The 26,274-nt window shown below is 53.8% G+C and overlaps 1 protein-coding gene and 1 long non-coding RNA gene across 10 annotated transcripts in view; one reads left to right on the forward strand and one right to left on the reverse strand.

The window, feature by feature from the left end:
- The window catches only part of LOC114817318, a 79,609-nt gene that overhangs the window by 41,567 nt on the left and 11,768 nt on the right, over window positions 1-26,274 (forward strand). The window contains exon 2 of the long non-coding RNA XR_003765178.2: window positions 17,069-17,253. This is a non-coding gene — a long non-coding RNA (uncharacterized LOC114817318). The remainder of the gene's footprint in view (window positions 1-17,068; window positions 17,254-26,274) is intronic.
- Window positions 2,494-26,274, reverse strand: part of SPOCD1 (SPOC domain containing 1) — a 31,976-nt gene continuing 8,195 nt past the window's right edge. For 3 of the 9 annotated variants that reach the window (XM_039914299.1, XM_029080894.2, XM_007670485.4), the window contains exons 3-16: window positions 24,741-24,794; window positions 20,907-21,029; window positions 17,013-17,069; window positions 15,717-15,813; window positions 13,316-13,457; window positions 12,388-12,547; window positions 11,886-12,002; window positions 10,803-10,928; window positions 10,411-10,522; window positions 9,753-9,930; window positions 9,026-9,185; window positions 7,837-7,926; window positions 6,519-6,705; window positions 2,494-4,881 (exon numbers count right to left, since the gene is read on the reverse strand). In XM_039914299.1, coding sequence (XP_039770233.1) covers window positions 3,443-4,881; window positions 6,519-6,705; window positions 7,837-7,926; window positions 9,026-9,185; window positions 9,753-9,930; window positions 10,411-10,522; window positions 10,803-10,928; window positions 11,886-12,002; window positions 12,388-12,547; window positions 13,316-13,457; window positions 15,717-15,813; window positions 17,013-17,069; window positions 20,907-21,029; window positions 24,741-24,794 — 3,042 coding nt within the window. In that variant the 3' untranslated portion in view covers window positions 2,494-3,442. The remainder of the gene's footprint in view (window positions 4,882-6,518; window positions 6,706-7,836; window positions 7,927-9,025; window positions 9,186-9,752; window positions 9,931-10,410; window positions 10,523-10,802; window positions 10,929-11,885; window positions 12,003-12,387; window positions 12,548-13,315; window positions 13,458-15,716; window positions 15,814-17,012; window positions 17,070-20,906; window positions 21,030-24,740; window positions 24,795-26,274) is intronic. The other 6 variants (XM_029080891.2, XM_029080896.2, XM_029080892.2 and 3 more) reach the window with 3 other exon arrangements.

Genomic DNA, 26,274 nt, shown 5'->3' on the forward strand with positions numbered 1-26,274 from the left:
GGTTTGGGAAGGGGAAATTCCAAACTAGTCAGAGCAGTCCACCTGCAGGAACCTTTGCTGGCAGGAACCCCCCTAGGTCATCTCATCCATCCCCCTGCCTCTGGTCAACCCTCCCTCCAGAGGCTGACAGTCTTTGTAACGGTCCCAGTAGGCGAGAAGCCTAATTGGAAGGGGGGTCTGCTGAATGGCTCAGTGGAAAGAGCACGGGCCTGGGAGTCAGAGGTCATGGGTTCGAGCCCTGGCTCTGCCACTTGTCAGCTGTGTGACTGTGGGCAAATCACTTAACTTCTCTGTGCCTCAGTTCCCTCATCTGTAAAATGGGGATGAAGACTGCGAGCCTCACGTGGGACAACCAGATTACCCTGTATCTATCCCAGCGCTTAGAACAGTGCTCTACACATAGTAAGCGCTTAACAAATACCAACATTATTGTTAGCTGTCCACCAAGAAAATGAACACCCTGAACTAGCTGTGACCCAGCACAGAGGGGATCAAGATGGCGCTCCCCAGGGAGCTCGGCAGCTGTGGCAGGCCTGGAAAGCAGGGGGTGGGGACCGCCTTCCTTTCCCCTCAACACTGTCGCTCAGCCTCCTCCAGCCTCTGGTCCCCTCCTCCCCTTTCCACTCCACAGTTCTCACCTCTTGCCCCTGACCCAGAGAAGCCCTGTCCCACCGCCATTCCGGCCCCCTGTCCTCCCCATCTCAATCCCAAACGTGCCCTTTACTGGTGTCCTGCAGCCCACGGCCCAGCCGGGCCATCTTTGAGCAGACACGACCACGGTCTTTAGTGTCCCTCCCACCCACGTGTCCCAGCCCAGGTGAATAGACTCCCTTGACTGATGGAGAGGCACCTCAGGCACGTGTGTCCTCGCTGCACCATGATGAGCACCCCCAGAGCCAGCCCCGGCTGAATGAGGGGCGTGCCAAGTGTTCCCGGAGGGCAAGGGTTCTCATTCCCTCTCCCCACCTCCCCGGCCCCTGCACAGGAGGGGGTAGCCACCAAATGAGAAGAAGCATGACTAACGGATAATCAGAAGGACCCGGGTTCTAATTCAGACTCCGCCACTTGTCTGCTTTGTGATCTTGGGCAAGTCACTTCACGTCTCTGTGCCTCGGTTCCCTCACTTGTAAAATGGGCATTAAGACTATGAGGCCCAGCTGGGACAGGGACTCTGATTAGCTTTACCTACAGCCAATCTGATTAGTTTTACCTACCCTTAGACCAGTGCATGGCACATAGTGAGCGCTTACTACTACTAAACACACACACACACACACCCCTAGGGTGACAGCGCCCCCTGCTGCTGGCCGGAGGCAGTGCGGCCACTCAGGCTCAGGATGGCCCGTCCCTCTCCGCCCTTGCAGCTCCTCCATCCCCCCGGAATCCCGTTCCCTCCCCTCCACGCTGTGTCTCAGGAGGCAGAGAGGCCCTTAGGGACCGCTGGGGTCGGGGCTAGGCTTGGGGGAAGAGGAGGAGAGGGGATGGGACAGGACATTTGTTAACGAAATGTACATTCCAAGCGCTTTGTACAGGGCTCTGCACACAGTAAGCGCTCAATAAATACGATTGAATGAATGAATGAATGAGTCTCTCGTCCCTGGGGACCAGAACCATCATCCCCATCCCAGTCAGCAGGGGCTCCGACTTGAAGTGTGCCAGGGCCTCCAGGCCTGCACAAAGGCCAGAAAGGGGAACCCAGGCCTGGATGTGGAGAGCAGGAAGTTTCTCCTCAGGACCCCAGGAGGATGTCTAGGTTGACTTCTCTGTACCTCAGTTTTCTCATCTGTAAAATGGTGATTAAGACTGGGACTCCCATGTGGGACAGAGATTGAGTCCAACCTGATTATCTTGTATCTACCCCCAGTGCGTAGTACAGTGCTGGGCACATAGTAAGCACTTAATAAAAACCATTTAAAAAATTTTAAAAACCTCAAAAAGTCTTGATCATCAGCTTTAAGGCACTCAATCAGCAAACCCCCTCCTACCCTATCTTGGCCGATCTCCTACTACAATCCAACCCATACGTTTCGTTCCTCTAACGCCAATCTACTAACCACCTCAAACTCTTCTTTCTCACCATGGACCCTGGCCCATGTCCTCCCTCCGGCCTGGAGCTCCCTCCCTTCACAACAGATCACTGTTCCCCCCATCCTCAAAGCCCTACTAAAAGCATATCTCCTCCAATAGACCTTCCCTGACTAACCTCTTTCTCCCACCCTACTCTTTCTCCCCTCTGCATCACCTATGCACTTGGGCCTGTATCCCTTAAGGACTCTGATAACTCCTAGCCCACTTAAGTACCTATCTTTATACTCTGCCCTGTTCCCCATCTGCAATTTATTTTAACATCTGTCTCCCCTTGAGGGCATCGATTGTGTCTACCAACTACTGCACCGTACTTTGCCAAAAGCCTAGTACAGGGTTTTGCGCACCATAAGTGCTCAATAAATACTAATGAAGGATTGTCTGGTTGATGGATCAGGACGAGGAAGGTGCAGGGTGTGCTTAACTCTTTTTATTGTCACAAACATTTAACATGTAAAAGGAATGTAAAACTTGAAACTTACAGAGACCCTGGGTGGGTTTCCTCCAAGTCGGGCCAAAAGTGCTACAGGCCTTCTGGGGTGGGATCATCCTACCTCCCCCTGCTGGGGCCACCGTCCCCCAGATCCCAATCTGGGAAGCCTTGGGGCTCCTCCAAATTGGGATAAACAAATCTATTGGGGGGGCAGCCGGGAGAAGGGGGCAAGGAAGTGTGTTGTGGCTGTGGGAGAAATTGAGAGGGGAGGTGGGGGGAGGAGCCGACCCTAGATTTCTGAGAGCCTCGCCTCACGCTCGGGCTGCCCCTCCCCTTCTGAGAGGAAGGCTGATGGCATCAGAGATCTCTGAAGCCCCATAGTCTTGGATTTGGGTAATGGAAACTGGGAAATTATTTCCTCTGGGTGGCAAGCCTAGTAGACAGGCCGCCATGTGTAACCTGACTTGGAGGACACACCTTTAGGGTCAATGTTAAAAGATTCACAGAAGGCCCTTGGGCCTGAACAAAGAGCAACAGTGGGATGAAGCAGGGGCTTGGGGGTGAGCCACAAAAGGACACAAGAAACAGTTGGAGTCGACCCCCACAAAGGGTACACGAAACTGCTCTCAGAGGCACTTGGGGGTAGCTGAGCTAGCTCCCTACAGGGAGGCCGGGTCCGGCACCGCCCGCTGCAAGGAGACCGGATCCAGAGCTGTCCACTGCAGAGGTCAGATCCAGCACCGCCCGCTTAAGGGAGAACGGGTCCGGTGCCGTCCGCTGCAGTGAGGTCTGATCCGGTACCACCTGCTACAGGGAGACTAGGTCCGGAGCTATCTGTTGCAGAGAGATCGGGTTTGGCACCAGCCGGCCGGATCCGGAACCGCCCACTTCAGGAAGGCCTGATCTGGTGCCATCTGGTGCCACCTACTGCGGGGAGATGGGATCCGGAGCCATCCGTGGCAGGACGGGGTTCGGTACCATCCGGGTTGGGTTCGGCACCGCCCGCCGCAGGGAGGCCTTATCCGGTACTACCTGCTGAACGGAGACCGGGTCCGGAGCCTTCGGTTGCAGGGAGATCGGGTTCGGTACCATCCAGGCTGAATCTGGCACCGCCTGCTGCAGGGAGGACTGATCCAGGGTCATCCGCTGCAGGGAGACCTGGTTAGGCGGCATCCGCTGCAGGGAGGCTGGATCCAGGACTGCTTGCTTCAAGGAGGCCCGATCCAGAGCCATCCGCTGCAGGGAGGATGGGTCCAGCGCCAGCCGCCGCAGAGAAGCCGGGTCCAGTGCCACCCACTGCAGGGAGGCCGCATCCAGCTGCAGGGAGGCTGGATCTGGCACCGCCCCGTCGAGGGAGGCCAAGTCCAGCACCACCTGCTTCAGGGAGGCTGGATCTGGCGCCGCCCGATTGACGGAGGCCAGTCGCAGTGCCACCCGCTGCAAGGAGGCTACCTCCGACTGCAGGGAGGCCACGTCCGGCTGCAGGGAGGCCTGGTCCGGCTGCAGGGAGGCCTGGACCGGCTGCAGGGAGGCCTTAATCTGGTTGCTCATCTTCACCAGATTCTCCAGATGACAGACTAAGTTGAAAGCTGACTGATGACACGACATGGACCCAAGAGGCAAGTGGGATTGGAAGGATGGTGGGGTGGGGTGTTGGGGAGCAGCCAGACTGGCATGGGGTGAGGGCTGGGCTGCTCCATGGTTGACACAGTAGAATGAGGACAGCTCAAGGGGCCTGGGGTGGAGGGACTGGAGGCCGGGTGGATTCAGGCCAGAGGCTCCCCTTTCCCCAGATAACCTCACCCTCTCCTCACACCCTGCACCCAGATGCCCTCCCGGGTCCTCCTTGGGGGCCGGCCCGCCCAGGGGCCCCACCGGCCAGTGAGAGGACTGACTGCGTGGGTAGAAGGAGAGGCCCGGGAGGCCCGGTTTGCCTCCCAAACCAGCGTCCGTACTCTCCGGAGAGCTGGGCAGACTGGGATTGGCACTTGCCCCTTGGTGGGAACTAACCCCGTGAGAGGGCGGCCCCAGGTCCGAGTCGCCCCCTTCTCGGACGTCATTTCTTAGCTGCTCCTCCAAGGCGCTCGCCTGGGGGTCTCTGGGGCCTGACTCCTCCGAGGGTGCGGGCTGCCCTGTGCCAGGGGCCTCGGGAGGAAGGGGCTCGGAGGTCTTGCCTGCCACAGGACTCTTGAGCCTCTTGCGAGGAGGCGAGTAACACTTCATCTCCGTCTGCTCCTCGACAGTGACCATATCGGGTGTCATCTCTGGGGTGTCGGCTGGGGGGCTGGTGGTCCCGGGCTCATTGAGTGGAGATTTGGGGAGGATCAGACCCAACAGCAAGCTGTAGTTCATGGCTTCCAGCACTGGGGATGCAAAGCCAGAAGAAGAGAAAAGGCCAAAGGAGATACAGTTTGCAGAAACCTGGCTCTGGGGCCCCTCTGGCATGTGAGCAGGGCTGGGGCGCCCCTGGTGCAGGGCGATTTGCATTCAACATACAGAAGAACATTCCGAAAGCTAGGGCACAAACTGTGGAACAGGTAGTCAAGGAAGGGTGGGGAGGAATCTTCTTCCCTGGAGGTATTTTGGAAGCAGGATTCTAATCAGGCTGGAATAGGGGAGGGTAGCCCTGCCTGGGGACAGAGGGATGGACAAAATGACCTCCTGATCTCCTCTCAGCTCAAGGAGTCCAGCAGTTTAACCAAAGGAAAGAGCCTGGGTCTAGGAGACAAGAGCCTTGGGTTCTAGTCCCAGTTCTACCACTGGCCTGTCGGTGGACCTGGAGCAAGTCACTTAACCTCTCTGGGCCTCCAATTTCTCAGCTGTCAAATCCCAGGGATGGGATGAGAAATAGATAAATTAGGTGAGAGCTTTGAGAAAAAACAAAAGTCAAAGCTCTATTCAAGGTCCATTATTGTCTCTGCTTTATAGGTAGGGAAATCAAGACCCAGACAGGGGGAGAAATTTATCCAGGGCAGCGAAGTTGGCACTGAAGCCTGAATTTGTCCCTTGGAGACCAGAGCTCCACCCACACTCGCCTTGCCACCTCCTAAATAGACAGGGGCCTGGAGGGTTTCAGCCAGAAACTCTTCCTCCCCAGGGAGTTTCTGATTACATTTTCCCAGCCCCCAATTCTTCTCTGCCTCTGGCCCTGCCCAATTTGACCAATTAGGGAGCGAGGAGAGAAGGGCCCAGAGACCCTGGGGGACCTCCTTCCTATTCAACCGTTTCATTGACAGATGAAAATGAGCAATTTCAGCTCAGGAAGGTCACCTCAGTCACTGGGGGTCTATGATGAAGCATTCGGCCAATTCCCATCTGCTTACCCAGAGAGAAGCATTTGGGGGCGAGGGGTGGGGAATAATAATAATAATAATGATGGAATAAAAACAGAACCAAAGGAACCAGGGCTGCCGCTGAGTGCCTCTCCCAAGCTAGAATGGGGACAACTAAATTGGGTGTCTGCAGGTTGTTTGAGCAAGGGTTTTATTTCCCCAAGCTTGCTCGGCCTGATTCGCCTCTTACTTCAGTCGAGGACAAGTCAGGGACGAGGCTCCCCAGGCCCTGCTCGTCCTGCTTCCCCCACCCCCTCGAGGTGAAGCTGTGGGTCAAGTCCCCCCAGGGCTGAGTTCAAACTCAGACAGGAGCAGATCTGGCCTTCCAGCTGTGATACATCCCTCGGGATCCCGTGAGGAGGGGCTAGCTGGGAACAAGGCTGGCCGGGCCTCCGACCAGAGTCAGAGGGAAAGCCACAGCACCTGCGCCCTCCCCTAGTGTCCAGAGTCCCAAGACCAGATCTCGCGACCCCCGTGCCCTTTGGCAGGGAGAACGAAACCAGGTGCTAGCTGGGGGAGGAGAGGCCCACCCAGCCAGGCTCTCCCCACTGCCACCCTAGTCACCTGCAGAATTTCTGATCTTGAAATCCTCATTCGTTGCAGGGTGCCCCACCACCCCCAGGGGACAACCCACAGGAGTTGGGAGTGAAGACCCTCTGAATGCCTACCTGGGCCACGCAGTGGGTAGAGCTTGAAGGGCACTTGCTGGGAGGCAGGAAGTGGCATAATGTACATATCCAGCTCCTCGCTGTCGACCACGCCGAAGCACTGCTTTTCACTCAGGAAGGAGTAGAGCAGTCTGCCATACTTGAAGCTGTGGGACCCTTGTGGGGCGATGCGGACTAGACAGATGTTCTGGCCCAAGAGGAGGAGGAAGATGGGGAGGAGGAGGAAAAGAGTAGAAGTAGTAAGAGGAAGAATTGAGTTAGCATAGGGGACTGTGGTAGAAACATCTGAAGACTGAAGCATCACCTTTTGGGACCAAATCTGGGGGCCGAGGGCATTAGCTCACGTGCAGACCTTGCTCCCTTCAAGTTTGGAGAGAGGAATGGCAGCACCCTTAGCCTAACTCCTGCCGCCCGCCCCCCACCCCCAACACACACACACACACACACACACACACACACACACACACACACACACACACACATTCCCCGCAAACTTGAGCCTGCAGAAAGGGAGAAAAGGGCCCTCTCAAGCACAGAGGAGACCTGCAGCCTGAGAAGCGCTTGTGAGCCTGGGATTCACTGGGGACCGTGAATGAGGAGAGAGAGGGACGGAGAAAGGGTAGAGCTGAGACGGGCAGCAGGGAGAAGCCGAGAGGGACAAATACTGAGGTGATGGGGGGGAGGAGACAGAACTCCAGAGAGGAGCATTAAGTGGGTAAATAGCATTGTCTCACTCAGCTCAACCTTTCAGATCGAACTGGCTACAGGGGCCCTGAGGGGAAAGGAAGTGAGACAAGAGCTTGAGGAAGCAAGACTTGGGAAGCAGCTTGGTTTAGTAGAAAGAATACGGTCTTGGTAGTCAGCGGACATGGGTTCTAATCCCAACTTCTCCACTTGTCTGCTGTGTGACTTTGGGCAAGTCACTTCACTTCTCTGAGCCTCAGTGACCTCATCTGTAAAATGGGAATTAAGATCGTGAGCCCCAAGTGGTACAACTTGATTACCTTGTATCACCCCCAGCATTTAGAACAGTGCTTTGCACGTAGTAAGCACTTAACAAAAACCATCATCATCATTATTATTATTATTAAGACTGGAGCATAACAACGATGACTTAAGGAGGGAAATCCTGAGATCCCCTCCTGCCCTCAGGAGCCCTGAGTGATAAGCAAGCCCCTTGGTTTCCCACCACCTGGAGGATCCCGGGACCCCGGTTCCCCAACCCCCTCAGTTCCCAGCCCGGGGAGCATCCACACTCCTTCACATCAGCCCAGGGGCGATGGGAGAGCCTCAGTGCCTAAGGCTCTTTCCGTGATACCTGGGCTTCTGTCGGCCAGATCCTGTCCAAGTTCTCCCACGCCACCTTGGGGAGGATGAAGCCGGAGGACCGGACAACTGCTGGAAGTTTCTGCGGGAGAACAAGGGGCAGAGGGGAGCAGGCGAGTGGAACCCATTCGTGTCAATGTGATGTTCTGGAAAGAGGCTGAGATGAGGGAGTAGTCATCCTTCAGCCCTTTTTCCTAGGCTGGGCATGGTGGAAGGTGGGGGATAGGGAGTGGGAGGGTTTGGCCTGGCACATCACGGGAGAAATCCGGACCTTGGGTTGGGGAGGGCTCAATTTGGTAGAGGCAAAAGAGGTGAGGGATTCATTCTCAGCAAGCCCAGAGGCAAGGACAGTGCAGGAGATGATGACTTGGGACCCAAAGGAGAGCTGCACGGCCGCAGATGGGGAGGGAAGCACCTGGTGGCCCAATGCTTTCCTATGCCTCCCGCCCGAGGATGGAAAGTAAGAGAGAAGGCTGCAGAGGGGGACCGGGAGGAGGTTACCTCCCCTCCCCTACTCTGCTCCGCTTGTTGCTCCATCCTGGCTAGCCAGGAAAACCAGGACATTAGGAAGAGAGGCTTCCGGAAGGCCCCGGCATCCTCCCAGCCCATGCCCCAGGAAGCACATCCCAGCCCCTATGTAATCATCATCATCATCAAAATAATGATATTTGTTAAGCACTGTTGTACACCCCCAACACCAAGGGCATTTTCCCATTTGTGGATTAGCCACGGCAGATTTCTAAGCCCCCACTTGCCTCCCTCCATAAGATTCAACTGCTCCCTCTTCTAGGCTTCCCAAGCCAGGGGGACCACAGAACCTAATATGGCCCGAGGCCCCACCCCGTCCGCGGCACGGCCCCTTGCCCCTAACGGGGCTGAAACAGGGTTGGCGGGATATCTTCGACCAGCCCAATCCAAACCTGAAATATAACCCAGGCAGGAATCAGTACGGGCTCAGGTCGGGGATGGGGAGGAAGAGAAGAGACAGACACCTGGGTGATGTGGCAGGAGCGCTGCCAGATTGGGAAGGGCTGCTGGGCCTCCTTTCCAGGCCCAGGCACCAGACCGGAGGGGGCGGGGACAATAACGACTGCCCGAGGGCCGTCAGTGTTCTCCGCCTGGCCGGTGGGCCCCAGCTCGGCCGCAGGCCCGGAGCGAGGAGAGGTAGGAGAGATCCTTACCTGAATTAACTGGCTGCCGGACCCAGAGACGAGATAGATTTTGGCCCCAAACTGCTCAATGCAGAACATCTTGAAGGCTCCCTCCCACAAGGTCGTCCACTGGGGCAGCTTCGGCTTCAGCCCACCGGGCTCATTCCCCGGGGCAGCCGAGGGCTCGAGGCTGAGGCAGAAGACCATTCAGCTCCTTCTGCCAGGCAACCCCCTGTATGCTCTTCCCTCCAACTCCTTCCTGCCCACAGTGGCTTAGGGTGAGAGGTGGGGGTCGTTGCGTAAGGGGCCCTTTTGTGAGGGAAGATTTTTATGGTCACTCCCACGGATGCAGCTATGAATTAATAACCCACACTGGCCTCGTACCCACTGTGACCGTCAGGCTGGGTGCCCTGGCAAACATACAACTCTTTACGTCCCTAGAGACTCCCCAGAATCTCAAAGCACCCTTAACCGCAAACTCCCATTTAGGGGAGATGCATATCCCCTCAAGGGCTGCTAGGGGAATCCAGGGAAGAGTCAGTACCAGCCTCCCTCTGGTCAGCATCAGAGCTCAGCATGGACCTCATCAGTCAGTCCAAGCCATTTTCTGCGGGGATGAGGGCTACCGTGTGCAGAGTACTCTACCAAGGGCATGGGGTCCCCAGCCTTATAGTCAATGACCTCTAGGAGACAATGCTGCCTGAACCTTAATGCCAGTCAAATGAGGCCTAAGTCCCCTCCTGCTCCCTCCTCAGACCTGTCTGGGGGCTCAGTCCGTTGGCCTTGGTCTGTCTTGGTGGGCTCGGCGTCCGGGGGGCCTACTTGGGCCAGCTGGTCGGTGATGGTGCTCTTGGAGGTGTTAACTGTATTCGGCCTCGAGGGTGGGATCATTTGGGGGGGGTTAAAGCCCCTCTCCCCACGAGGGGCTTGCCATCCTGTAAAGACAGCAGACATACAGCCGGGTCCACTCATTGGACAGAGGAATTTTATTTTTTTTCAAGGGCAGGGAGCCCAGACTCAGCCAGAGTCTGGGGGCTAGGACAGTTGTGCGCGTGCTGCCCGTGGACCTGCAGCAGACTCAGTTCTCTCCTCCTTCCTTCTCTTCCTCCTCCTCCTCGCCAGCGCCCACATCTATCATGCGTTCTTCAGGACACTAAAAGGGCAAGGAACAGGGCTCTGGGAGGTGTTCAAGCTTACTGCAAGGGCAACACCGGGGTCGACTCTCCTGGGCTTAACGACAAACTGCTGGGCTTCGCATCCTCGCCGCCCACACCCGATAGCGAAGGCAGGACTGGGGCAGCATCTGGAGAGCAATGGGTGATGGGGACTGGGCCAGGCGAGGGCTGCATTCTGGGATCCACAGCTCCGTTCAGCCCTCCCTACTCCTCTACAGCATCCCTCTCCTGGAATCCTACCTGTGCAGATGCGGCAGCTGGGATCTAGAAAGTGTTTCTCGTGCTGTTCAGTTCTGTCTCCTTGTAGGACCGGCTGGGGGCGGAGCTTGCGATCTACATACACCACGGGCTCCTGTGGGTGGGTGGTAGGGAAGGACAAGGAGGTCAGCTGCCGGCAGTTACGTCTGATGAGGCGGGGAGGGTTTCTCCAGCTCATCTACCTAGACCGTAAGCTCGCTGTGGGCAGGGAATGTGTCTACCAGCTCAGTTGTGCTTAGCACAGTGCTCTGCACACAGTAAGTGATCAATAAATACCACTGACTGATTTATCCTTCCCTTCGTCCCTGACCTCCACTCCTCCCCAGCCGTAGAGTTGCTGGACTTGGCACGTGCAGCGAGAGTCTCTTACTCACCGATAGGTGCTCCAGGGTCAGATCCTGGTCATTGTCTGATTGGATCTCTATCTCCCCTTTGTGGGTAATTTTGGTGATCCGTCGAATGGGGGCCTCCCGTTGCTCCTTTTCTATGATTTCCAGGTCCTGAAAGGAAAAGAAAGGGTTGCACCCTGCCGGCCCCCAGGGCCCATCTGTTGCCCACAGCCTTGGTTGTTGGCTGTTCACTGGGGACACCACCATCACCAACACCAACAATATTAAAATGACCTTGAATCTGTTCAGCACTTTTATTTTTCCCAAGCGCTTTGACATCATTTAGCCCATTCTGGCCCCCTGACATGACTGGGAGTTAGGGAGAAGCAGGTATTCTCCCCATTTTCTGGATGAGGAAACCGAGGCCCAGGGAATGCCTTGTCCGAGGCTGCCCAGCAGGCCAGGGGCAGGGCTGGCAATGGGACGTGGATCCTCCGGCTGCCAGACCTTTGCTCGGTCTCCTGATCCACGATGCCTTGTCCACCCACAGTGCCCGGCTAACACTCGGCTGTAGCCCAATCTCTCTGCAGGATTTAAAAGGAGGCTGCACACCTCTAACACCCACAGCCGGCCCGGCAGGTTTCGGGATAAATCGGCTGAGAAGACGGTCCCCTGCTAAGGGGAGACCCAGGGAATGATGTGTCAGAGGCCAGAGACCACGGAGTTGGAAAACAGACGTGACCAAGGCGGCTGGCTGCATTTTCCTTTTCATTAAAGTGCTTTCTTGCCTGCAGCCCGATTTCTTTGAAGGTACCGTCTTTATTCTTCCTGGGCCTGAGAGCCCAAGGTACCATGCAAGGCTGACTGATTAAGCCTACAAAGTCAGGAACGCAGCCAAGAAAAGACCTAGGACTCCTGACCGCCAGTCCCATTCGCCTTCTTGTGAAAAAGGCCAGAACCCTCTCCTGGATTTTCCGTTTACCGGTCAATCTTCCTGGAATGTCCCGACCGAGACCCAGGGGAGATTGCGAGGGAGGGACGGAGAAAAGGCGGGGGGGGGGGGGGGGGGGACGACAGACTCCTCCCTCCCCTTTTTGTCTTGTTCTCACTCCTCTCTCCGGGACTCACGTGCTTCATTTTCTGGTTCCTCCATTCTGTCAGTTCCTGGGATGCTAACTCGGTAACACTCTTGCGAACAAGGTCCTCTGGGGTGATCTCGCCCTGAATCACTTGGTGGAATAGGTCCTAAGAGCAATAACAAGGTTAAACAACCCAGGCCCCTGAACCCCTGCGAGTAGCCCCATCCCGCCGCCCGAGACCTGGAACGCCTCTCGAGATGGTGCTGGTGGCACCTCCATGAGCTGCGAGGCTCTGTGGGGCAGGACTAGAACTCCTGGCCGGGGGGCACGGAACTATTTCTGGGCCAGCAGCGGCGGTGGCAGGAGGGCTAGGGGAATGATGCTGCTGCTGAAAGTGGGATAGCACTCTGCCCCCTCCTCACTCTCCCCACTCCGTGTCCGGGACCCTTAGTTCTAACAGAAACTGGGCACCCCACCCCTTGCCTCAGCCCTCCTTATCTCCGTGGGGAACCGAAGCTTCTTCTCAGCCTCCCGGGGCCCCTGCTCCCTACCTTGTTTTTCTTGTCGTTCAAGTTAAAAAACAGGCTCCGGTACTTGTTCTTGTAGTGGTTACCCGTGTTGTGCCCGAGATTGAACAAGGCCACCTCGATGTTGGTCGCAATGTCGGCCACCGCCTCCTCGCTCATGGTCAGGTCCGGGGCCTCCTCCTTCCTGGGATGGCAGATGGGAGTGAAGCTCTGCGGAACTAGCCACGTCTCAGTGAGTCGAACAGCGGGGGGGTGGGGAGGGGTCGCTGGTTGGGATCAATAGACTAAGCCCCTGGAGGGCTGCAAATGGTGGTCTGAACCACGCTTCACCTGCTGGGCCCCTCCCCAGGACAAGCCCAACCCAGGGAAACCCTTTGGACAATTCAGTGCAGTTACTGTTTCAATTCCAGAAGCTCGTGGGGAGCCGATGCATAATAATAATAATAATAGTAATAATAACGGCTGCGGCATTTATTAAGTGCCAGGATAAATAATAATAAAAATAACAACAACGACAGGTATTTGTTAAGCACTTACTATGTGCCAGGCATTGTGCTAAGCACTGGGGAGAACACAAGCAAATCAGATTAGATATGAGGTTTATCAGGAACACATACAGTCCCTGCCCCACACGGGACTCACAATCTACTTTCTCCCTATTGTGCCTATATGGAAACTGAGGCCTAGATGGAGGTGAAGGACTTGGCCAAGCACATCACACAGCAGGCCGGAGGCAGAGACAGGCTCTCCTGACTCCCAGTTGAGCGTGGATCCCACTAGGCCGACTTTCCAGCACACTGAGCCCTGAACTCGCCGGCTGGGGGAGGCTTCCCATCAACAGAATTCGGGCAGAAGTGGGGGCTTTGGAGGGCAGAAGCTCAGCTCAGAGGGATCAGCGGGGGAGGCTGAGGTTAGGGGGAGGAAGGGGAAAAGGGGGCCGGGGGTGCTTTACCTCTTCACCAGCACTCTACTCAGCGACTCCTGCACCGTCATGCGCACTTTCTCTCCCATATGGTCCGAAGTGGTCGTAGGGTTAGAATTCTCTTTTTGGGGATGACTATTATTTTTCTTCTTTGGTTTTGTGGGGGGTTTGACTGAAAACAAAACCAGAGAGCCCAACGTCTGTGCTTGGCCCAGCCCATCAGTCTGACGGCGGCAGGATGCACTTCCAGACCTTGTAAAGGGGTTGGCTTCCCCTTGGGTCCCCCGATTAGACTGTAAGCCCATCAATGGGCAGGGATTGTCTCTATCTGTTGCCGAATTGTACATTTCAAGCGCTTAGTACAGTGCTCTGCACATAGTAAGCACACAATAAATACTATTGAATGAACGAATGAGGAGAATCTGGGGTCTATTTCAACCGAGGGGTTCCTTTCTCTATGTTAACTTGGGCGTCTTTCCGGGCAAGCATCTTGGCTGGTGAACAAAGGCAGAAGACTCCATCTCTGCTGCTCAAAACCTTGAAGAAAAGTCCCTCTAGACTGTCAGCTCATTGTGGGCAGGGAACATGTCTACCAACTCTGTTATACTGCACTGTCCTGGGTGCTTAGGACAGTGCTCTGCACACACTAAGTGTTCAATAAATACAATCGATTGATTGGATATATGCTCTCCCAGCTCCCAAGCCTCCCTGATCAGCCCAACAGGGCCAAACGGAAAGTTCTCTGAAGGCGAAAGCCTTCGACAGCCTCAGTTCTACCCTCTCCGGTGACAGGCCTCACTAGGGGTTTCCCTAAGAAGACAGTCCTATTCCACCGCCTCAAGACCAGTCAGATGTTCCCGTAAAATGGATGGCTCAGCTGACAACAACTGCACGGACAGGGGAGAAGAACCCCAGAGCCAACCTTCCACTATGGGGGCCTGCCTCTACCCAGTGCCATGAGATGGTGGTCCCTTCTGGGTGGGGCACAGGCCAGGGAGCCTTGCTCAGGACAGGGGTTGGAAGTCAAATCAGATATAGGAGGGGACAGAGTTCACTTCTTACCCATCCCTTTGTTCCTGCCAGACTAGGTTCGCTGGAATTTGGGGAGGGTATACTGGCTCGTTCTTCCCCAAGTGCCAAAAAAAAGGCTTCTCTTGACCCGGGTTAAGCCTGTCGGCAGGACTGAGTGATGGCATGCTTGGATTAGGCACTCACTCTCCGGATAGCCCGGGCGTGATATGAGAACATAGGACTCACTGCTGCCAGACAATGGCCACCTGGGGAGACATGGGACCAAAGCCACCAACTCCCCCGGGGGCGGCCAGATCTCCTCTGAGCTTCTCTCCCAGCCCCCGGCAAACCTAAGCCACCAAGAGAAAAACCACTGGTGGAAATGCAGTCCTGACAATCTGCTTTCCCTGTACCCCCTGGCTGAGGGGCTTCCTCCATCTATCCCATGCCTCATCCTATTTCCTGGGGGTTCAGGTCCAGGATTGAGATCCTCTCCCAACCTACTGGCCTAGCTCCAGGTTCCCCCTTGGCCAGCCTGAAAGACTCAGTTGACCCACTGGCTCAACTCCAGCAGTCCTGAGAATTTCAGGGTTTACAGAGGGTGCAGGGGAACAGGGAGCCACTTTTCCTGAACCAAACAGAAGGAGACAGGGAGAGGCATCAACAGTGAAAGCGACCTGGCCGGTAGCAAAATGGAGTGGGAGAGAGGTTCGCTTTCAGAACGGCTCTGAGAAATGCTGGGTGGTTGGTTTGTTTGTGAGCTCGGAGGATGGTTTTATTTTTAAAGGCAGATAATCTAGAGAGGCTCTTTGGCTCTTAGAGGCAGGAAGGCAGCCAGGAGCAGCCGAGGTCTCCATTTGGAGAGGACAGAACCCAGAGAGTTTGGGAAGACATTATTCTGGAGAGCTAGTAATTCTCACACATTTGGGGTGGGAATGGGGGCTGGGGGGCTGCGCAAGGCCTTTGAAATGGAGTAAAATTCCCTGCTAATTGGAGCGAGGGGACAATGGGAGGAGGAGGAGCATCCAAAGGCTGATGTGCAAGGGGACAATAATCAGGCTGGTAACTGGGTAAAATGGCCTAAATGACTCCCTTTCCTTGCCTGTATCTGCACCCTCCACCTTTATGTTGTCCCTGCTGGCTCCTCCAAACCCAAACAAGGTTTGGCTCCCCTCCCTCCCTGCAGCCCAGCCAACAGAGAGCTGGGCTCCCCCTTGGAGATCCTGTTCCAGGAGGGCAAGCCTGCCAGCCACTCCGGCTCATCCGGAGAAGTGAATGAAAAGCAGCAGAATGAGAGAGAGCCCCTATTGCGGTAGGCGTGCCAGGCCCCAGGGTAGAGGCCTGGACCACTGAGGTATTTGGGGGTGGGGGAAGGAGAGCGCCTGGGTAGGGCACGGGCGGGAGCCGGCTGATGGCTTACCTGAGCTCTTGGGCTTCTTGGCCGGGTTGGGAGCTTTCAGTGGTTTTGAGGGTTTTCTCTTCTCGCGCGGGTCACTGGGGGTGACTTCAGATTCCTTCTGCAATGGCAAGAGGAGCCAGCGTTCAGGATTGAGGGAGGAAACAGAGAACGGTGGTGGTGAAAGGAGCCTTGGAGTTCAGAGGTGAGCTAAAACTAGTCTCTGTTGAACCAGCGACACTCTTTCATTCATTCATTCATTCATTCAATAGTATTTATTGAGCGCTTACTATGTGCAGAGCACTGTACTAAGCGCTTGGAATGAACAAGTCGGCAACCTCCCTTCCATAGACTTGAAGCTCCCTGTGGGTAGGGATCGTGTTTACCAACTCCACTGCATTGTACTCTGCTGAGCGTTTAGCACAGTGCTCTGCACCCAGTAAACGCATAAATGCTCTATAAACACTACTGACTGACTGATTCTGGACTCTGCCCTAAGGCCTTCCAGACAGGAGTTGGAAAATTCTCCTGGGGAATTGGCTTCTCCACTTTTTTTTTTTAATGGTATTTGTTAAGGGCTTACTATGTACCAGTCACTGTCCTGAGCGCTGAGGTAGTTACAAGATAATCAAGGTGGTTACAGTCCATGTCCTATATGGGGCTCACAGTCTCAACCCCCATTTCACTGCTGAGGTAACAGGGACACAGAGAAGTTGAATGACTTGCCAAAGTTCACGTAGCAGATACGTGGCGGAACTGGGGCCGGAACCCAGGTCCCTCAACTCCCAGGCCTGTGGTCTTTCCACTTGGCCATGCTGCTTCTCAAGTTTCATCTGCCTCTACCTCCCTGTCCATCCTGACTTAATCTCTCCTTCCCCCAAACCTTTGTTCCAGGCCAAGTCAATCTGCTCTCAGTCAGATTGAGACTGTTTCCAATTCATCTACCAGGCCAGACCAACTCATCCTGCTGCTTCAAGCCCCTGCTCCCAAGCCCCTCTCCTCCAGCAAGGCTTCCAGGGCTGAATGCAAATGGAGAGGGGTTTTTTTTCCACTGGTATTTGTTAGGCACTTAGGTGTCAAGCACTGTTCTAAATAATTATTTACTTATATTAATGTCTGTCTCCCCCTCTAGACTGTTAGCCAGTTGTGTGCCAGGAACATGTCTACCAACTCTGTTGTATTGTACTCTCTCAAGTGCTTGGCACAGTGCTCTGCACACAATAAGTGCTCAATAAATACCATTGATTGATACAAGTTAATCGGGTTGGATATAGTCCCTGTCCCACAGGGGGCTCACAGTCTAAATTTTTCCCCACTTACCTTATCTTCAGCCAAGTCTTTTCTACCTCTTGACTTCTTTCTCCCTTCTTCCGCAGCCTGGAAAAAAAACCCACAGAAAAATGAAAGCAGAGCCATCTCAGCCCGGTCAAGACCCTACTGGGTCTGCAACCAGAGGGGAGGGACTTCCTAGAGTCAAATCCATTTTGGGCGCTCAACAAAACCCCATTTGAGGCCACCGTCACACATCTCCCAGAAGAGGGATCTCACAGGCTCGACTCTGGTAAGGATCTCTCTCCCTATTACCCCTAAACTCAGCCTATCCTATTGTTTTTTAAACTGAAGCCAACCCAGATCTCCCTAGCCTTGTTCCTACAGCTTGAATATCCCACCAAAGCTACCTCTCAACTCCTCTTCCCAAGTCCAGGCAACTTCATCGCCTGTTTCATCACTCTGATCCGGGATCGTCAGAATTCATTTCCAGCAGAGTCTCCCCAGGGTTTGACCCCACTGTTAGGGGCAGGCGGGGGTTGGGGGATAATCTAGATGAGTTTCCACTCCGCCTCCTGAGGGGAGACAGAGAGCAGCGGCTCAGACCCCGGACCGTGTGGGGCTTCATTATGCTTCACCAAGTGCCCTAGCTCCCTCCTTTGTCAGGCAAGAGAACCCATGCTCAAACTAGGCTAATAAAATAGCATCACGCTGAGCAAGGGGACTCCCAGGGGGTGACAGGCAGACTCTCAGCTGGCAGGGCAATGGGTCATTCTCTTGCACACTCTGGCCGATTATTTCCACTTCTTGCCCTCGAACTGCCCGTCGCACGCTGAGCTGGGTCGTCAGGAGCAGCGGGGCTTGCACTTAGCAGGCTGCTATTGAGATGATCGGATGCTGAAGTGAGACAATCTCGTCTCTCTAAAAATTGAAGTGATGAAGGGACAAGAGGAAGCAGGGGGAGAGGAGAAGGGGCCCGGAGAAGACAGGGAAAGAAGACCTCTCTGAATCTGAGAAGTGGAGGCGACATTCCGGAAAGAAATTTCCGGTTCGCCCTGAGGGTGGTGCCGTATGGTAGAACAGAAGAACCAACCTACTCACTGTGCCTCATTCTCCTGTCTCTCTCCTGCTGATGCTGACAGCTTGCTCACATTACCTGGTCTGAAACTCCTTCCCCCTTTGCATCTAGCAAGTCACTGCCCTTTCCCATCTGAAGCCCTTCTGAAATCACATCTCCTCCAGGAAGCTTTCCCTGATTTAAACTCTTAAGCTCCCCATCCTGCCACTTTGGCACTTCAGAATCACTTAACCACTTGGGTAGTCATTCTGACCTGCACTAGAAACAGTGTGGTCTAGTGGAAAGAGCCTGGGCCAGGGAGTTGGGGGATCTGGGTTCAGATCTCAGTTCTGCCACCTGTCTGCTGTGTGACCCTGGGCAAGTCACTGAACCTCACTGGGCCTCACTTACCTCACCTGTTATATGGGGACAAAACACTACTCCCTCCTACTTAGACTGTGAGCCCATGTGGGTCAGGGACTGTGTCCCACCTGTTTAAGTTGTATCTACACCAGTGCTTAGAGCGGTGCTTGGAACATAGTAAGTGCTTAACAAGTACTATAAATATAATTACTATTATTATTACATTAAGCACCTATCTCCACGCAAGAATGTAAACTCCTTGAGGGCAGGGTTTATGTCTACTACCTCAACTGTGCTCTGCACACAGTAAGCGCTCCATACACACCCTTAGTTGATTGAGCCGAGGGAATTATGACTAAAACTGGCTCATTTTCCAGTTCGACACCTGGATGTATTTCCATCTTGTGGTTACTTCAGTGTGTGACCTTTGATAACTCCTGTTATCCTCTAGACTGCAAGTTTCTTCTCCAGATTTTAACCTCCTTGTGGGTAGGTAACCGGTCTACCACTTCTGTTATATTGTGCTCTCCCAAGTCAGGACAGTGCTTTGCCTACAGTAGATGCTCAATAAATACCACTGATTGACTGATTATAAGGTGGGACCATTAAGGCAGCCGCCCCTACACAGTTTCCATAAATGTGGGGAAAATGAAGCAAATTATGTGTCAAGGGCTCTCATTTCCCTGCAGAGAGGCGGTGTTTACATGAAAGGTAATCCCAAACCCTTTGAGGCGGTAATCATCTCCTTTGAAAATTGGAGGGCCTAACCAAACTACAAAAGGGATGAGCACAGGAAATCATTCCTCCATGCCATGGAAATAGACTAATTAACAATTGGTAATTTGAATGTATGAGTGCTAATTATTATCCTTAAGAGAGCAGCATGGCTAAGCAGAATCACTTAGCCTAGAGGGAGGAAACACACAGGTGTGCGTGTGCATACACGTATGTATACACACACATACCCAGCACCCCCTCTTTCCTGGCACTTAAGCTGTCTTTCAGTGTTTCTAAACCAATGCCACAACATGGGAAGAGAGCATTCAGACCTGAAGGACCCCCGACACTGAATGTGAACACTGTGTCCCCTGGCCAGCTCCTCGAGGGGGATGACATCAAATACCACCTTCTCTCCATCAGAGGAGCGGGCGACAACAGTCCCAGAAAAATAATGGCCAACAGAAGAAATGTTTGCAAGTGTGGAAAAAGAAGAGAGACTCCGGGCAAGCTGTGGGCTTCTATGTAGGAAACGGCAAGCAGATTCAGATGAGTCAAAACAGCAGACAGTTACTGCAAATCAAGTACCATGGGGGCTTGACCCCAGATATATTAAATAAAAAAAAGAAAGAAAGAAAAAATCCAGCCAAGGCTGGTGAAAGGGAGAAGGAGAAGGGAGGTGGGCGATGGGGAGCTGAATACATCTGGAAGGGTCAGATGAGAAAGAACGGAAATCAAAACCGTTCATTCCCCAGGGATCCTGGGGGAATTCTCTCAGACTCTCTGGCAGAGAGAGAGAGAGGGAGGGAAGAAAGGAAGGCGGTGCGGGGGGGGGGGGGTGCAGGGGGCGTTGAAGTCTGAGGCAGAGAGGCTGGTCAGAGAAGTAGCTCTGAATATCCCATTTGAGCCTGAAAAGGGCAGGATGACCCTGGCCGTGGGGAAACTCGACTTGGAGGAGAAGGAAGAAGAGGAGGAGTAAGAGGAGACGATTTCAAAACCCACTGCTCTTTATCAATTTCACTCCTCACTTTCATTAGTGAATAAAGCAATTAACTTGGCAAATGTCCTCAAGTAACACATTCCAAAAAAGGGGAGCAGAAAGGGAAGGAGCCTTTTTTTGGGGGGGGGGGAGGATAGACGGATGTGAGCACCAGATTCCCAGGTTCTCCAGGGACATCGGCGGGCTCGCCTGATGGACTGAGGCCATGCTCGCTGCCTGCTCTTCTTTGAAGCGAGTTAAACTGACCACATGCTGTTAAGGAAGTGCCTGGCCTCTCTGCTCCCTATGGGTCCCTGAGTTGTCCACATCGCAACAGGAAGACTCAGCCCCCGTGAGGGACCCACAGAAAGCAGGTTGCTTTCCCCTAGTGCAATTAAGTTTGGGCTGCTAGAGGCCAGGGCTGGCAGAGAACTAGCGGAGCTAGCTACCGGTGGCGTCACCCTGTGGCAATACTCCTGGGGCCGTGCCCTTTTGTGGATCTCACGCTTCTGACCTCCCCCGATCGCCGGGAAGGAGACGAATGGTGGTTGAGCGCCTACGGGTATGTTTCACCAACAGGGTCAGAAACCGGGTTTTAGACACTAGCAATGTCGATTACCTCAAACCTTCAGGGGCACTAGAGTTAGGTAGGGATTAGGATCACAGAAGAGGTTAGAATTTGGGGTTCTGTGAGGAGGTCCGATCAACGCCGGTTGACGGCTGACCTTAGGTGATAACGGGCTGGTGGGGGGCAAACAGTCATGCTCCGGCTACTTGACTGGCCCGGCCCTGCCGTTACCCTGGGAGGTCAAAGTGGACGGTGAAATACCTGGGAAGGATGAGACAAACCAGGATCTGACTGCTCCTTCCGCTTCTCCAGCTTCTGCCGCTCATGCAACTCCCACCCCCGGTCTGCAGCTCTCAGGAGCCTGACCACAGATCCAGACACTAACTGAAGGAGGGAGAAAGACATTGGCTTTTTAGAAAGACAAGAAAACAGTTCAGGAAACCCTTCCAAAAAAAAAATCCCTTTCCCCTGGTAGAAGAGGTGGGAAGAGGGCAGCTCTTTCTCTAGTCCACTGAAAAGACATCATCTCTGGTCTCCATCGACAACCCACTTCTTCAGTGGGGATACTATACATCTCCAAGAGGCCTTCCTAGACTAGGCTCTTTATTTCCCCTTCCACCCTCCCTTCTGCGTCAACTAGGCAATGGCTACGTATGTCCTTAAGCACTTTGATACTCACCCCAGTCCTGGAGCACTTAAATAATCTTAAAACTATTTCCCCTATTGCTAATCTATTTTAGTATCTGCCTCCACCTCTAGACTGTACGCCTCTCATGGGCACGGATCACGTCTACCAACTCTGTTACATTACACTTTCCCAAGCGCTTAATACAGTGCTCGGTAAGCACTCAAGACCATTGACTGATTGATTTCTAAATGAATCCGAATCAACGTCTTACTTGGCAAGTCTCTTCTGCCACGATACATGAGTTCCTGTTCGCCACTCTGCCCCTGTACCTGACCTTCTCTCTGGCCGCCCCTGCCCCGAAGGCCTTCCATAGTCTAACTGCCAAACCTCCAAGAGGCTACTGAAAACCCGCTCTGCACCCCCTGCCCCTGGCAGCCCTGGTCATGCCATCCCCTAAAGCTTCCCAGCATTCCTCTTTCAATTTGCTAGTTTCTGATGCCCCTCAGTGCAGCCTAGAGGATAGAACACAGGCCTGGGCATCAGAGGACTTGGGGTCCACCACTTGTCTGCTGTGTGACCTTGAGCTAGTCGCTTAACTTCTCTGTGTCTCAGTTAGTTCATCTGTAAAATTCGGATTATGACTGTGAGCCTCATGCGGGACAGGAAGTGTGTCCAACCTGATTTGCTGGTACGAGTGAATGAATGAATAAATGAATGTTCACCCCAGGGCTTAGTATAGTGCCTTGCATACAGTAAGTACTTAGCAAATGCCAATATTATTATTATGAGGAGAAGAACTGATCCGAGCGAGGGTATAAAGAGTTCCTGTTTGATATGCAGGGAGATGGGCAACCACTGGAGGGTCTTGAGGATTAAGGGGACCTGGACTGAATGGTTTAGAAAAATGACCCAGGCAGCAGAGTGATGTATGAACGGGAGTGGAAAGAGACAGGAGGCAAGAAGATCAGCAAAGAGGCATGGGCAGCAGTCAAGGCAGGATAACCTAAGTGCTAGGATCAGTCTTTTCCTTCCCTCCTATGGTTCTATACCCTGCCACGCACTTTGGTATCCACAGTACTCATACATATCTTGACACTCCACTGCTTCCTTATCTGTAATTTATTTTTAACGCCAGTCTCCCTGCCTAGATTGCATTCTTGAGGGCCGAGATTGTTGCCTACTTACTCTACCGAACTGTCCCACGTGCTTAGTACAGTGTTCTGCACAAAGTAATGCTCCATAAAGAAATCAATAAATTCCACTGACTGACATTTACTTATCATCTCGCCTTGGAACTTAAGCTCTCGGGCAAACACCTGCTTTCCCATCTCTCCAGTAATTCCCCTCAATGCCAAGCCCAGGGCTTAGAGCAGCCTAGAGCAGTTTAAAAGGAACTCTGAATCTTTCCCGAACCAGAGGGGCATTTCCCAGCCCTGGTTCCAAAACCCCTGGGGGTATTCATGCTGGCCTCTGGCCCAGGGAGTTACCCAAGGCCTCACTCCTCTGGGGCTCCTGCCCCACTTTTACCATGCCCGCCACTGCCTCTTCTGGGTTGTCATGATCATTGTCATCCCTCTCCCCTGCCCAGGCCTGGCTCTGTTTGGGCAGTAGGAGGCCGGGAAGCCTGAGCAGTGGCATCTGGCAGAAGGGGAATTCACCAGTGGCATTTAATGCGCACTTCCTGTGTGAAGAGCACCGAGCTGAGAAATTGGGAATGGCCGATACAAAAGGGGTGGGAGGCGCAATTCTTGCCCAGATGGAGTTTATCATCTATAGGGGGGGCCAGACACTAAAATAGATTCGGGGTAGGGGAAATAGTAGAGTACAAGTGGCAGAAATGCTCCTGGAAGCCAGAGTTGGAGGGCAAATGGCTACTTCCATACCTCAGTCCAAAGGGTGTCCTCTTAAGGGGTCTCCCCACTTAGAATGAGGGGGCAGGGGTCAGAGGTTACCACTACCTGAGCCAGTACCTTCCCCTCTCTCACCCTGGAGCAATACTTGGCCAGGGCTCAGAAACAGTGCCCGATCTGAGCCCAGACAATGTTGGCAGTCTTCCCTGACCCACCGAGCAGCATGCCTTTAGAAAGAGGCCAGGGCCCATGAGACCCCAGAATTAACAAGCCCTGTCCACCCAAACCCATGGGCCAGCTGCCAGCTTCTTAGACACCATGGTGGCATAGTGAAATGGGTGGGGACGAGCAAAGTGTCTGAATCCTCTGGCACCCAGACCTAGAGCAGGTTTTTCTCTCTTCTCCTCTCACCCCATGCCCCACCGGGGGTCAGGTCCCAGTCTGTCTTCCCAGTGGTAGGAGACTGGGCAGATTGGGACTAAGAGCCAAGGAAATTCCCAGCCCGTTCCCTCTAGGCAGTGATGTGCTGCTACTGCTGCCTACTGCCTCTTTTGCTAACTGAATTTGCCCAGTTGCCTGTGCCCCGGTGAGGCCATCCTATCCTCAACCTTTTGGCTTGTGAGCCCGGGATCAAATCTGAGTCAATATCCTTGAACCATTCCCCGGCACTCAGCCCGGTCCTCTGCAGAGGACCGCGACCACAAATGTCTCTAGACAGTAAGTTCATTGTGGGCAGGGAATGTGTCGGTTTACTGCTATAAGGTACTCTCCCAAGCACTTAGTACAGTGCTCTGCACACAGTAAGCGCTCAATAAATACGATTAAATAAATGAAATGTTGGTGGTCGCGATTATCGTAACATCACAAGAGCGGCGCTCAGACAGAGAACCGCCACGTCCCTTTGGACGGGTTGCTGCCTGACCACTTTGCTCTACACCACCATCTCCTAGCCGAAGGTCCCACAGCAAGGCAATGAGTCAACCATCACCGCCTCCGCTGCTGTGCCAACTGGCACGTTAGTTCCCCCGCTAAACCCATACCCGGAAAGAACTGAGACCCAGGGGTCCAGGGTGGTATGGCTCCCACGCCCCCCAAACTGAGTGCTTTCCAAAGTTGGAACTGGCAACTCACCTCTCAAAAAAAAAAAAAAAAGAGAGAGAGTGTGAGCCAAGGGAGGAGGCAGCAGGGTCTGCAGGGGAGAAGGGAAGTGTTAGGACAGGAACTGGGCAAGACCATGGGTGAAGGAGACGGAAGGAAAAGCAGAAAACCTGAAGAAACTGACAGAGGACAAGGGGTGGGAAGCAAAGAGACCAAGGGGTGTGCACTGCCTGAGAATTTCAAAAATGTATTCAGATGGCGAAAGGGACTCCTGAAATGCCGATGCCCAAGAGTAGGAAAAAGTCTGAAAACCACTAGACTCACATTATTCTAATGGGACTTCCACCAGTGTTCCCGATAAATTGAGGAATCAAGTAAAGGAAGCCAGGGGAAGGGGCTGAGTTTCCCTTTGACTGGCAAGTAATGAATTCCTTCTTTTCCCACCTCAACTGCCCTCAAACAAGGAAACCCAGGAGAATAAAACAGAGGGGGAAGAAATGATGAAAACAGGAAACATACGTAATACATCATTTTCACACCATTTGCTTGGTGAACCAATGTCCTCTCTTCCTCCTTGGAGAAAAAGAACACGTGCATTATAATCAGATCTCTTTTAAGAGGAAAGCGGCAGTAATGGTGGGCAACAGCACTGTAAAGATTCCCCAAGAGGTTTTCCACGTAAGGATGAATGCCTCCTTAATGCTGGCACCTGGATCACCTTCAAAGCCCTCTGAAAAAGCCCATTTTCTCTCCAAGATGCCTACCCTGCCTGAGCCCCTCTCCTTCCTAATCACCTCACTCTTATCAGGCACCTCAGCCCTCATGGGCATATCTAAGTCCTGAATTTTTTAGCATTCCTATCTCTCCTCTTGTACATTCACCTAGCATATGCTTGGCAACTCACAGCTGCTGGCCTCCCCCATTACCTTCCATCTTGCTAACGTTGACCCCCCAGTGTCGCAAAGACGGAATGAGGCTGAGAGAGGAGATCCGCCCTTGAGCGAATGAAATGCCGAGAGGCTGACACGACCTACCAAGACCCAGGGTTTCTGGCCCGCTCCACCTTCAGAGAAGTGAACCCTGGGGCAGGGTCTGCGAAAATGACGCACATTTCAAAGTCACAGTGAGGGTGCGTTCAGACGTTTGGAGGACAGGGAGCTTCCACTGGGTCTAACTTGACTCTTGGGGGCCTGGGAGACCAGCAGCGGCAGAGGATGCAGGAGGAACACCCCCAACAGGGGTCTGGAAAAGGCAAGTCAGATGTGGTCCCGCTACTGGTTCCCTTCCACAGGCCAGTCCAAAGTCCTCAGCTCGGAATACTACCTGCCAGGCCTGGGCTTCCCTGAGAAGCCCTTGTTGATAAGCAGTGGCTCTGGCCTGATGCTCCGTCAGGTGCGGTTCTAGATATTTATGTGACCCTGGGCTAGCCTCTGCAGACCATCAAATCAGGCAGTGAAGGGCCACTTTCAGGCTCAGGAGTGCAGCTGGATGTCCAGGGAGGGACTGGGTTCCTTAAAACTGGAGGGTCCAGCCAACCTTTTCCAATGCTCTATGTCCTCATCCCTGACCAGGAAGCCCATGCCGTGAGAGGGATCTGGACAAAAACTGAGGGTCGAGGGATATTTTGACAGGCACCAAGCCAGTATCCCAGGCCAGCAACCCAAGCTCCGAGTCAGGAGAAGTGGCCAGAGAACGAATGGGATTTGAATCCCCAGGCTGTCCGATACCGGGAGTCTCTCGGGGCTAGTCCAGATTCCTACTGGCCACTGTGTACAATGTGGACCCTTCAAGGAAGTCCCTAGCCACTCTGAATTCAGCCCAAGCCCAACCGTCAGGCAGGAACAGAACAGTCTTAGAGGTGTGAGGGAGAAAGCAGTGAGCTGAGGGCTGCTTGATTCTCCCCTTCGGGTTTCTGACCCGACAGGCTGGAAAGCTAACCGTTTGGGTCTTTGTAGCCCTGATAGGAGACTCTCAGGTGTCCTCAGAGCCTTGGGAGGGGCTAGTCTGGGTGGGGGTCCAACTCTCACAGCTGTGCCAGTGCCCCCAAGGAGTG

Source organism: Ornithorhynchus anatinus, chromosome 16 (genome assembly GCF_004115215.2).
Source record: "Ornithorhynchus anatinus isolate Pmale09 chromosome 16, mOrnAna1.pri.v4, whole genome shotgun sequence".
NCBI classification, from domain to species: Eukaryota; Metazoa; Chordata; class Mammalia; order Monotremata; family Ornithorhynchidae; genus Ornithorhynchus; species Ornithorhynchus anatinus.